At 41.8% G+C, this 13,833-nt stretch overlaps 1 protein-coding gene across 4 annotated transcripts in view; it reads left to right on the plus strand.

The window, feature by feature from the left end:
- pdss2 (prenyl (decaprenyl) diphosphate synthase, subunit 2) overlaps nt 1-13,833 on the plus strand; it is a 262,929-nt gene that overhangs the window by 184,558 nt on the left and 64,538 nt on the right. For 3 of the 4 annotated variants that reach the window (XM_038799235.1, XM_038799233.1, XM_038799234.1), the window contains exons 5-6: nt 5,658-5,732; nt 13,311-13,481. In XM_038799235.1, the coding sequence (XP_038655163.1) occupies nt 5,658-5,732; nt 13,311-13,481 (246 nt within the window). The remainder of the gene's footprint in view (nt 1-5,657; nt 5,733-13,310; nt 13,482-13,833) is intronic. The other variant, XM_038799236.1, reaches the window with a different exon arrangement.

Raw genomic sequence — 13,833 nt, forward strand, 5'->3', positions numbered from 1 at the left:
TGAAACCCACGTAGACACAGAGAGAATGTGCAAACTGCACACGGACAGTGACCCAGAGCCGGGATTCGAACCATGGTCCTCAGCGCCATCGTCCCAGTGCTAGCCACTGCACCACATGCCGCCCTCGGAGGACAGATGTTAAGGGAACAGAGACCAAGAAGTTGAACAAGGTACTGTTCAGGAGAATTCAAGGGAATAGCAAGTAAAGTGTTCTGAATTGAAAAGATATCTGCAGCAGCTAGATTTAAAGTGGAAAAACAGACTTCAGAGGTTAATCAAAAGTTTGGTGCCATCTTCATACAGTCTGGGGAATTGATAGTTAAAGCAATTGTGAAGAGTTTGTGCAACAGTTAGGGCAGCAAGGTGGCGCAGTGGGTTAGAACTGCTGCCTCACGGCGCTGAGGTCCCAGGTTCGATCCCGGCTCTGGGTTACTGTCCGTGTGGCGTTTGCACATTCTTCCCGTTTTTGCATGGGTTTTGCCCCCATAACCCAAAGATATGCATGCCAGGTGGATTGGCCACGCTAAATTGCCCCTTAATTGGAAAAAATGAATTGAGTACTATAGAATATAGAACAGTACAGCACAGAACAGGCCCTTCGACCCTCGATGTTGTGCCGAGCAATGATCACCCTACTTAAACCCACGTAACCCGTATACCCGTAACCCAACAATCCCCCCCATTAACCTTACACTACGGGCAATTTAGCATGGCCAATCCACCTAACCCGCACATCTTTGGACTGTGGGAGGAAACCGGAGCACCCGGAGGAAACCCACGCACACACGGGGAGGACGTGCAGACTCCACACAGACAGTGACCCAGCCGGGAATCGAACCTGGGACCCTGGAGCTGTGAAGCATTGATGCTAACCACCATGCTACCGTGAGGCCCAAAAACTCTAAAGTTTTTTTAAAAAAAAGAGTTTGTGCAACAGTCAAGACAAAGGAAACTTGAAGGGGAGGTGTAAAACCTGGAAATGAGACCTTGAGAGAAGCAACTGCGAGAAAGCATTATTTAAAAGAAAATATGGAAGTTGGTCTTTTTGAAAGCCGAGTTACTAGTTTGGAAACTGGAGTCCAGTGAGACAAGGTGGCTCACGGTATACAAAATCATCTGAGGGATTTTGAAGAGAAATCCAGAAAGATTCACTCAGTTTCAGAGTGAGGGGTGTCTGAACACAGCCATGCTGAGAGTTTAAAAGGACTGTGTGTTACTGAGAGCATTTTCATCTAAGATATACTTTGTAACCCTTGTTACTTAAAATCAATGTATATTTGCGAAGCTGTTCATGTTTAAAAACACTGTTAGAACTAATTAGCTGTCTGTGACTCTGTAGCTCTCTTTTGTAAAAACAAAAGTAAAAGTTATGGCCTTTTGACCCAGAAGTCCATTCTGGGGTCTTCCCGCCCAGTTATAACACCAACTGGGATGATAACAGCTTGCTGTGTGAGTGAGTGTCCTGCAGCAGGGGAAGGGACTCCGTACCAGAAAGGTGCTGCTGTTAGACTCCAGGCAGTTAGGGTTCAGAGAAGTCCTGGAAGCCATTTATAGCTGGGTGCGACTGGGAAAACTAGAGTTTGGAGAAATCCAGAGGCAGTTTAATGAAGATCACGGTCCACGAAAGAGTTGGGCAGTGTGCTCCCCAATTAGAGACAGTAGAGCAGTTTTATGACTCCCGTGGAACATAGTCTCAGGAGAAGAGATTGAACAATTGGAAGGTGGTTTAGCAGGAGGTGGTCCAGGGACTGGTTTACCACAGTGGGCTAAACAGCTGGCTTGTAATTTAGAACAATGCCAGCAGCGCGGGTTCAATTCCCGTACCGGCCTCCCCGAACAGGCGTCGGAATGTGGCGACTAGGGGCTTTTCACAGTAACTTCATTGAAGCCTACTTGTGACAATAAGTGATTATTATTATTATTAGATGAGAAGCCGCTGAGACAATCTGAGTTGGTGCAGCTTTTGAGGGAATTTGGAAGCTGTGTCTTTAAAAATGAAGAATTGAAATCTCCTGAGGGAGACAGAGGTTTACAAAGATTTTGTAACTCTCAGTGGTCACTGACAACTGGGTGGGTTGCAACCTGCCAATTATGTGTGGTGTGCTCAAACACAGTTTGCCTGTTAATTCAAATATACCTGGCAGCACGGTGGCGCAGTGAGTAGCACTGCTGCCTCACGGCGCCGAGGTCCCAGGTTCGATCCCGGCTCTGGGTCACTGTCAGTGTGGAGTTTGCACATTCTCCCCGTGTTTGCGTGGGTTGCACCCCCACAACCCAAAGATGTGCAGGGTAGGTGGATTGGACAAGCTAAATTGCCCCTTAATTGGAGAAAATGAATTGGGTACTCTAAATTTAAAAAAAAAAAAAAAAAATTCAAATATACCTCTTGTTAAGTCTGAAAGTTAGAGTTTAAGACAGATACATTGCAAGTTGTTTTACTTTTCTGACTTTGTGTGGTAATGTTATTTTGCTTGTTTAAAATGGTGGAGTCTTGTGGCTTTCTTCTTTTCGTGGGTATCTGGGATTTCAAACTTTGTCCACTGTAAACAAAAAGTTACTGGTCTCGAACCAGATCATAACAGCAGCTACAACACAAAAATGTACAAAAACATTTTCACAAATCTTCCAATATTTCTTTTCTATTCCCAATGAAGAGGGTTGAGGGAATGATGGGAACATGGTTAACTGGTGAATTTGAAAATCGTGTTTTAGAGTTGAATGAGTTTCGGGTGTGGGTTCCAGAGAGCGGGACTGAGGCAACAAAGGATCTGCACCAACCAGGGGGCAAGGTGAGGTCGAAAGCACAAAAGGCCTGGGTTGGTGGCGAGGGCACAGAGCGCCAGCATGAAAATTGGAAAGGGAGGCCATCTTGAAGTAGAGCATGAGGAGAAAGGTTTCATTCCCAACTGGAGACTGAGGAAGAAATTTCATGGAAAGTTAGGTGGAGGGGCGGAAGGATGGGGAACAAGTGCCAAAAGATCAAAAAGGTGTGAATAAATTGAGAAAATCTGGATCGTTCCTATCAGTTTTGGCAGTTTGTAAAAATCTACATACCACAAGCTCAAGTACACAAGGAGCAAAAACAATTTGGACAACCTTTGCTCTCTAATGTCCCCATTGAGGGTTAGATCTGAAATGAAATGAAATGAAAATCGCTTATTGTCACGAGTAGGCTTCAATGAAGTTACTGTGAAAAGCCCCTAGTCGCCACATTCCGGCGCCTGTTCGGGGAGGCTGTTACGGGAAGAGCCTCACTGTATCAAATCATGTCTCATTGCTCATATCTCTATTGCTGGGCATCTGTCTCAATGTTCTCCTCACATGTTTGGTGAAAACTGGTGAATGCTCCTGAACAAAGGAAGATTCAGAATGGAGAGTCTCTGCTGATACTCCCTACTGCCTATTGGTGACTAGGTTATTGGCACCGTTCTGGGAACAAGAGCTTCAAAAACCATTGAATTGAAAATATAATGCTTTTATGTATTTGTTTTTCTGTTGATTTTTAAAATTTATTTGATCCTTCGCTTTGTATTGCATTAATTCACAAAAATCATTTTACTATTGTCATTGTCAGGTTGTGGAAAATATTGGTGCTCTGTTCAATACAAAAGGAAATCAATTACTCTGCAGATTATTCATATAAGTGCTGACACCTGCAATCATTTTTTTCAAAATAAGACCTATGTTAGTGATCCTAAACTATTCCGTTAAGTGCTAGGGAAATATTGCCAATACTAACGTTTGGGTTATGAACTTTGAAACATAACACTTGGATTCTTCATATTCTGTAATGTTTCAGGCAACTTTTGTTCAGAATTGTGTAATACAATTTCCTGAAATAATATCTGCAATAAAATGCATTATTGGGCAGAGCCTTGCACTCTGGCAAAAGTCCCTTTACTTACTTGTGTATTAGTAGGAGTGATAGATGTGAATGTGTGCTTTATTGTCTATAGTATATAGGAATAATGTTAACGGAGTTCCTAATTATTCAATAATTCTGCTTCCATTTTTGCTAAGTCACTGAATTGCAAACCAAATAGTAACATCTGCATTTTTACTTTGTCCCTTGTTCTTTAGCTCAGAAAAAAATTGGCTCTCCTAATACTGGTCAGGATCAGTGCTGAAAGAGAACAAAGTCTCTGCTTGCATTGTATGGTGTCTAGTGTTACAGCAAAGGCAGAAAATAGCTAGTTATCCACAGCTCAATGCATTGTTAGGAGTTCATGCTATCACTTTGACATTTAGAACAGGACTTGGTGTCTTCGTGAATTCCTCTTCGTATTACCAGTGGCTGTTGATCTGCCGGTCTCTAGGCACAGACCGTTTCACAAACCATAACATTTTTGTGAGTGATTGATTTGTATTATGTGTCTCAGCCATCAGAAGAATCTTGGGATGTAGCTTGTATGAACTGTAATACAATCCTTTGTTGGGAGTTTGGTTACAGTTCTTCATAGACTTGTTGGCGATACTCAATCCGTTCGGATTTGGGAATGGGGCTTATCTGATACTTTCCAAAAAAACCTTCATTTTCTCTATTCCCATGTTAAATAACACAACACATCTGGTAACACTGTAGGAGCATTGTCCTTGGGTTACTGCAGCAGCTCATATTGCTACAATATTTCCTCAAGGATCTAGTTACTCAAAGGGCAACATGACTGATTAAGAACCATGTTTACTCTGGACTCCAAACTTAAACCTTCTGGATTCAAGGGAGAAAAATAGTTTTTTTTTAAATATATAGTAACAGTACAGAGTTGTTGAGAATGGCATTGGTTGACATGGAATTGTTACATAATTAATACTTCTGCTTTTGATTATAAGAATTTTTGGTTTGCACTGTACTTTAAAGCATGTTTTACTGTACAGAGCATGTTGCTGGTAGATGGGATGTATCTTAATTTGTAGAAATATAGTGGAACCTTGTTTTTTGCAATAAGTCAAGAGGGCAAACATTGCTTAGAAACCGCTTGCGTATACTGTGACATGAATGCCTACACTGACACTCACAAATGCAGGTACAAATTGTACTTTGTAAAGATCTCTTTTCCAATGAAAACACAATAAAGTGCATCATATGATGAAATTGCGATCAAAAGCAACATGTAAGTGACCTACTTAATTCAGTATTCCAACCAAATGTGGATTGATGTGGCCAAAGTTGAACTCCTTAAAATCCATGATACTAACAAATGTGGTTAAGTCCAATTTATTTTGTCAGATTTGTATAATTCTCTGTATTTTCTTCAGGTAAATAGAATTGAAAGCTCATTGCATCACTCAAAACTTAATTAGATCACTTTGGTTAAGATCATAATTTGTTTTGTGTGTTTTACTTTATCCACGCACACTCAGAAACAGTCGAGAGTGGATAAAAATATCACACGAGTTTAGAATGTAATTTCGGTCTAACGTGCTCTTGTCAGATTTTCATTGAGTAGAAATTGTTCATCTTTCAAACAATACATCTTGGGAGACTTGACGGCTGGTCTTTTGAATGGAAAGAAAGTAAGAAATGATTGGTGCTGGAAGTGCTGTTAATCCAGTCGAATCAGATTGCCATGTACAAATGGATGAGAGTGTATAGAATTTCAACTGGCGAGGGAGGCTGTCCTCACAAGCCTGAATGACGTCTTTATTTCTTTCTGCAGGTTGTGGAGCTTGTATCAAGTGCAATTGGAGATTTGGTTCAAGGCGTGTATTACGAAAATGCTCGAACTGATGAGGTAATATAATCACTTTATTGTATTTCCTTTGTAAAACCATGAACTATTTGAGGAACGTTACGTGTATATATAGGGTGTTAAAAATAAATGTTCACATTCCACATGATCAAAGGGTGACAGGACAGTTAAAAAATAAAGGGAAATATATAAATTTCTTCTATTTCTGAGAGGTCAACCACTTTTGGTCAAATGCAGTTGAAAATCAATTGACAGCTATTTTAATAGATTTAGCAATGTCACAACTTTGGGGGAGAAACACTGAGACAGGTGGAAATCTGAAGTTAAAAAGAGATATTACTGGAAGTATTCTTTTGACTCTTAATTGTTGCACTGTCTGTTGAACTATTATGAGGGTACAGTGAGAAGTCTTACAACACCGGGTTAAAGTCCAACAGATTTGTTTCGAATCACTAGCTTTTGAAGCACTGCTCCTTGCTCATCCTGAGGAAGGAGCAGTGTTCCGAAAGCTAGGGTTTGAAACAAACCTGTTGGACTTTAACCTGGTGTTGTAAGACGTCTTACTGTGCTCACCCCAGTCCAACAGCGGCATCTCCACATTATGATGAGGGTGTAAGAGATAGATTAGAACACTGTATTTTTGATCTTTAGGACCTGGGTTCCAATCCAAATTGGATTGATTGGGGGGGGGGGGGGGGGGGAACGCCATAACACTGATTAAAAGCCCACTGCTGTGAGTGAAAATTAATGTAGACAATGTTTTTCTGAATTTGACATAACACTTGACCTAATACTTTGACTCTGCTTCTGGTCTGTCTGACCTTGGAGTGCCTATCGCTGTCAAAGGTAGATGATCCTCGCTGATAACTGATATTACTTCTGGAGATTTAGTCAGCAACTCCATCCTCATTGTATCGTACAACTGCCAAGATGGTAGAAGTTAAACTGGGTAGACCTTGATGTTTTTTCTCATCTAGCGATTCCTAAGTTTCTATGTATAAAGAGTTGGTCAATTGGAAAGATGAAGTGCGCAAGAACATCATCAATGCATGTAAAAGTAATGTATTGTGACTGAAGAAATTCTACCCATGGCCTTCCAGTGTTGCCTCCAAAGTGTTCAACTCTGTCCTCGAAAAATGCCAAAGCCTCAAAAGAACCATACCATACTGATGTGAAATCACCACCCTTAACACCCCTCTCATTGATGTTATGATCCTTGCAGAGACTGATGAAGTTTAGGGGAGAAAAAAAACCCGAACCTGGGATCGAACCTGGGACCCTGGCTCTCTGAAGCCACAGTGCTAACCGCTGTGCTACTGTGCTGCCCCATGCTAGGTTCACAACAGCCTTGATGACGGAGAATTCCCAGAGACACCTTTCCCTGACCCCTTTATATGGTCTGGTTGGCCCTGGCAAAATTGAAAAAGCAGGCGTGGTCTTGCCCAATCCATAAACCATGCTCTCCCTGTCTCCAGCTTTCTGTCCTATTTAACTGTATTACACACACAGTAAACCGTTCCTGCTGTGCTCTGACTCTTCTCTACACATCTTCACCAGGATCTGTTCTGATCCAATTCAACATTCAATTAGCTGTCTACTTACCCTTTTGTTCAATTCCAAAGAAACTTAGATCACAAGACCACTTCCCAGAAATTTAAGAACACATTGCTAGAATTATCTTAGTTTCACTTTGGGCTTAAAGGGACCTTCCCAAAAGAAAATACAAACTTTTCCCAAAGCAGAAGGGCAGTCACAATGGGAAGGTTGGTTTATACTAAATTAAGTTCAGTCAAATGCTGTGGCCCAGCTGCCGATATAATTGGGATCAGATTGACCAAACCCATCTAATGTTAGCCATTTGCCAGAGAAGGTTTTCACCCCATTAGTTTGGCCTGGATTCAACACCAGGTCAGCGATGGAATTAAATAACTTGCTTATCCAATGTTCACCCGTCAGTTTCTATTCACATCATTGTTCCAATAGGTATTTGAATTATAATCCACAGGTGATTCCAATAAAAGATAAATAACTTGGAGAAAAACAAAAATGAATGATTGCACAGTATACAAGTTTGTCAGGAAGTGGATCTTGCAGCTTTGTATATGAAAGTTTGCATTTGTTCAATTTAGTTCAACCCCATTGTTGTTAGTGGGAGATTCAGTGTGAATGTCAAGGCGCAATGGTTAGATCCTCTCTTGTTGGAGATGGTTATTGCCTGGCCCTTGTGTGGTGCAAATGTTACCAGCCACTTGTCAGCCCAAGCCTGGATATTGTCCACATCTTTCTATGTTTCGACATGGACTGCCTCCGTATTGGACAAGTCGAGAATGGTGCTGAACATTGCGCAGTAATCAGTGAACATCCCCACTTCTGACTTTACGAAGTAAGGAAGATCTTCGATGAAGCAGCTGAAGATGGATGGGCCAAGGACACTACCCTGAGGAACTCCAGTACTGTCCTGGAGCTGAGATAATTGACCTCCAATCACCACAGCCATATTCCTTTGTGCCAGGTATTACTTGAACCTGCGGTAGATTTCCCCCCAATTCCCATTGACTCCAGTTTTGCTCCTTGATTCCATGTTCGATTAAATGTTGCCTTGATGTCAAGGGCAGCCACTCTCACCTCACTTCTGGCATTCAGCTCTTTTTGTCCAGGTTTGAACCAAGCCTGTTATGAGGTCAGGAGCTGAGTGACCTTGGCGAAACCCAAACTGAACGTCAATGAGCACGTCATTGCTGAGTATGTGCTCCTTGATAGTGCTGTTGATTACCCCTACCATCACTTTATGATGATCAAGAAGAGAAAGCTTGTTTAGGTGCATGGCAAGGTCTGGAACACAAGTCTTCAGTACTATCACATCAGAATATTGTCAGCTCCCAAAGACTACAGTATCCAGTGCCTTCAGCCGTTTCTTGATATCACGTTGAGTGATTCAAATTAGATGAAGACTGGCATCTGTGAAGCTAGGGGTCTCTAGAGGAGGTTGTTGCAAATGCTTCAGCCTTACCTTTTGCACTGAGGTGCTGGGCACCTATACCATTTGAGGATGAGGATATTGGTGGAGACTCTTCCAGTGAATTGTTGAATTGTCCAACTCCATTCATGACTGCTGGTGGCAGAACTGCAGAATGCAGCTCTGATCCATTGGTTATGGAATTGCTGCTGGTGCAGTTTGGCACGCAGTTTGGTATGCCTCTTGTTGCCCTCCTGCACTCTTCAGGAGCTCCCTTAATGCAATTAAAATGCCCCACTTTGTTTCACAGAACCACAAAACAGCAAACTATAACACTGAGCAACATAAAGATGATCAAAAGCTTTAATAATAATCTTTATTAGTGCCACAAGTCGGCTTACATTAACACTGCAATGAAGTTACTGTTAAAATCCCCTAGTCGCCACTCTTCGGCGCCTGTTCGGGTACACAGGGAGAATTCAGAATGTCCAATTTACCTAACAACCACGTCTTTTGGGACTTGTGGGAGGAAACCGGAGCACCCGGAGGAAATCTGAGCACATGGAGATAACCCACGAGGGCTGTGAGGGTGGAGGAGCTTATGGAGAGAGGGAGGAATGAGGCCATGGAGGGAGTTGAAAGCAAGGATGAGAATTTTAAAATCAAGGGGTTTATTGGTCAGGAATCTAGGTTAGCAAGCACAGGTGTAATAGGAGAACAGGCAGTGGAGTTTCAAAGAACTTCAAGTTATGGAGGATAGAATTTGGGAGACCAGCCAAGAGGTAATAAAATGAGATTGACAACGTTGGGTGATGCTACAGAGGTGGATACAGGCAGTCATAATGATGGCACAAATATGAGGTCAGAGCTGATCCCGGGTCAAATGTGACACACAAGTTACGAATAAACTGGTTTTATCTCAAAGCATTGCCAGGGAGATCAATGTAGTCACTAGCTAAGAAACGGAGTTTGGAGAAGGGGCTGAAAACCACGCCCTCTGTCTTCCCAATGTTTAATTGGATACAGCTACATATTATTTAGACTTTGGATGTACATGGGGTAGCACAGTGGTTAGCACTGCTGCCTCTCAGCTCCAGGGACCCCGGCTCCATTCTGCCTTCGGGTCACTGTCTGTGTGGCGTTTTCACGTTCTCCCCGTGTATTTGTTGCGTTTCCTCCCTGTGCTCCAGTTTCCCCCTCTCAGCCCAAAGATGTGCAGGTTAGCTGGATTGGCCATGCTAAATTGCCCCTTAGTGTCCAAAAAAGATGCGGAGGTTAGGTTAAGGGGTTATTGGGGTAGGGCAAGAGTGAGCTTGGGTGGAGTGCTGTTTCAGAGGGATGGTGCAGACTCGATAGGCTGAATGGCCTCCTTCTGCACTGCAGGGATTCTATGATAAGAAAGTTTAAAAATAACTTTTTATATTGTTAACATGATTGCAGGGAGAGGCTAATGAAATGATTGGGGCTTTTTTACCTGAAAAGAGTTTGGAATTTAAGAGTGACGTAGTACTATTTGTGTTGTACAGAGTCTCGGTCAGACCACATTTGGACTATTGTGTACTCTCTTGGTCATCATACCTTAAGAACAGTACATTGACAGGACAGCACGGTGACGCAGTGGGTTGGCCCTGCTGCCTCACGGCGCCAAGGGCCCAGGTTCGGTCCCGGCTCTGGGTCACTGTTCGTGTGGAGTTTGCACATACTCCCTGTGTTTGCGTGGGTTTCACCCTCACAACCCAAAGAGGTGCAGCATAGGTGGATTGAACATGCTAAATTGCCCCTTAATTGGAAAAAATGAATTGGGTACACTAAAGTTTACAAAAAAAGAACAGTACATTGACCATGGAAGGAATAGAGTGTAGATAAACTGTGATAAAACCAGAGGTTAAGTTTGGAAGTTAGTTCTTGAGTTTGGAGGTTGTAAGTCATCTAATTGGGGGTTTTAAAGCAATTAAGGGATTTGATAGATTTGGCTCAAAAAAGTGTTCCTCTGCTGGGGGAATCCAGGCCAAAAAGGCATCATCTTGAAATTGATGCTAGGTCATTTAGGAGCTAAAATAGTGTGGAGGTAACCTGGACCTCAATCACCCAGAAGTCTGAGGGTATGGGATGAACTGAAATGTTCAAAACCAAGATTGATCATTTTTAGTTAGGTAAATGTGCCAAAACATGTAGCAAAGGTGGGTAAACAGAGTGTAGATGCAGATCATTGAGTGGTGGAACAGGTTTGAGGTGCTAAATAGATTACTCCTGCTCTTGTGTTTAGGGTGCCCTTCAGGGTCTCAATCTCGCGTGTATTCAACCATGCCTATATGTCATGGCTGTGGATCCATGGTTCTCACAATTGAGGCCATATTTATGAATAGAGTCTAACTTGTGATTTACACTGTTTATCTATTTCATTTAATGTAGGCTGAACTGTAACTGTCCATTCTTTCCAACATCTATTTCTCTTAACACACTTGGCCTGGGAAGACAAAGCTTGAATGTGCTCTCAGTCCAGAACTGGTGAAAATTGAGTTACTCATTTGCATGTAAACTGCAGGTAGTTCTATGTAGTCCAATTCTCTTGTTGTAGATAAAGATGTAGTTAACATCTGGTTGAGGGAATGGAATTTTTTTTATTTTGTTAGGTCGAGAAAGAAGAACAATTACAGACTGCCAGACAGCTTCAATGGAGATATTATTTTAACTATTTTCATTTTGTGCACACGTGGCTGAAAATAAACTCCATTATGTTAAAGTTGGCTCTCAAATGTCAATATTGAGATGCGTTTTTTAGACTTGAATCCCTGATGTGCGACCATGCTTAAATATTAAATAGACTGGTTGTGGGGATGCTTGATTTAGGTCCTGTAGCACATTTTCCTTTCACATGATGATGTGCTGAAAATTCTCCCTCGCGCATGCTTCTGCCAGCAGAGTGTCAATTCACAACACACTCTACACGTCCAGTTTTCCTTTCAGTGCAACAGCAGCCTCTGGGCCAGTGCATACAGGGAGATGAAAATGCCACAGAAATTGCAGTTGCTGTCATGGTGAAGTGATGCTTTTCTAGCATAACCCAAACTCTAAACGGCTCCATTTCTGTTGATGTATGTGGATCAAAGCTGCTCATTTTCACTCTTTACCCTTCACACGCCAATATGATGGAATTTTGATCTGCATGAAATACATCTGGTAAAAGGGACTGTGTTAATTAGAGAGGGAGTCCTAAACTGACAACTAATTGCAATCATCTGTTTCTTGGGGAACCTTACATTGTTTTTTTTTGTAGCGAGCACTTCATTGCCACAAAGAGCCTGATGAGAAACTAGTTTCACCTGATCTATCATTCCATTATGTAAGCAAAATATAGACCAATAAAGCAATACCATTTTAGGAAATTAATATCTCCTTAGCTTCCTTGCCAGTCAGACCAATTAGGTTTCTATTTACGATGTGAGATCTGCCACAGCATATAAGAACTAAGAGCAGGAGTAGGCCATCTGGTCCTTCACGCCTGCTCCGCCATTCAATGAGATCATGGCTGATCTTTTGTGGACTCAGCTCCACTTTCCCACCCGAACACCATAACCCTTTGTTCTTCAAATAACTATGTCTCTTTATCTTGAAAACATTTAATGAAGGAGCCTCAACTGCTTCACTGGGTAGGGAATTCCATAAATTCACAGCCGTTTGGGTGAAGAAGTTCCTCATAAACTCAGTCCTAAATCTACTTCCCCTTATTTTGAGGCTATGTCCCCTAGTTCTTCTTTCACCCGCCAGTGGAAACAACCTCCCCGTATCTATCCTAACTATTCCCTTCATAATTTTATATGTTTCTATAAGATCTCCCCGCATCCTTCTAAATTCGAACGAGTACAGTCCCAGACTACTCAACCTCAGTCAAATAGTCAAACCCGCTTCTGTTTTGAGAGATTTTCTGTATAAATGAAATTGCACCCTTTAGACAATCACACAAAAGTAACTAAATTTTGTTTTTCCCAGTCACCTCTCCAAGATCATATTGTGGGTAGCTATTAATTGCTCAATTTCCAGGATTTTTCTTTTTCTTCCTAAGCCTCAAATAAATGAATCATCTGATGAGAGCAGGAGCAAACGGCAAGTGATTATCTCATAAACGAGAAGTCATTTCCTAAACGTGATTGAGTCTGACACCAGAAACTGAAGTTTCTAAAATATGAATGCCGTGAGATGATATCTGCCACACTGGGCTTCTCTTTCCGATTGGAATGATTCAAAAATGGGGCCATCTTTCAAAATCAATCACTTTTGTTTTGAAATCATAACTGATTGTGATCATTCACGTAAAAGAATACTTGCAGTCACATTTCTGTTTTCTCACTGGTAGAAGACTTACCGTAGGTCATTAAGCCATGTATAGCTCCAGAATGAACAGGTGTATTTGGAGAGAGGGCAGCATGGTGGCACATTGGTTAGGACTGTTGCCTCACGGCACTGAGAGACCGTGTTTGTATGGGTCTCACCCCACACAACCCAAGATGTACAGGGTAGGTTGATTGGCCACACTAAATTGCCCCTTAATTTGAAAAAGAAAATAATTGGGCACTTTAAATTTATTATTAAAGGAAAGGTGTATCTGGAGAAGCATTTATCACTTAAAATCCCAATGAAATGGTAATTGATGTGTTTATTCTAAGGAGAAAGTGACGGATGACATCCTGATGACTAACTGGGAGGAGAGGATATTTCTATCTCACGGTGCTTTGCTGGCGAAGAGTTGTCAAGGTGCAATGCAACTGGCGAAACATGACACACAGGTTCAAGAAATGGCATTTCAGTATGGGAAACACATGTCTTTGGCTCATAAAGTAAGCAGCTTTTCATAATGTAAGGAAAATAGATGAACCATTGCAATTGGGAATATTTAAGTAAGGATGGAAAATTGCCAGAGCAGAGATTTTGGAATACCACAGACTGCAAATAGGTTGACCCAAATGCTTGCCTCGGTAATGGGAGATTGCAGGTTTGAATGGTCTTTTCAGTATTACGTTAGTGAATTTTAATAATAATGTCTTCAAGCTGAAACATAGCTGCATCATCAATCATCATCATGGATGTTGAAAATTTCCCTAATGTTCAGCAACTCTCCCAAACAGAAACTGAGACCGGCAGAGTAATTTGTATTTAAAAGATTAGTTACAGGGCCAGATTGACACTAAA

The sequence above is a fragment of the Scyliorhinus canicula genome, chromosome 6, assembly GCF_902713615.1.
Source record: "Scyliorhinus canicula chromosome 6, sScyCan1.1, whole genome shotgun sequence".
Taxonomy (NCBI): Eukaryota; Metazoa; Chordata; class Chondrichthyes; order Carcharhiniformes; family Scyliorhinidae; genus Scyliorhinus; species Scyliorhinus canicula.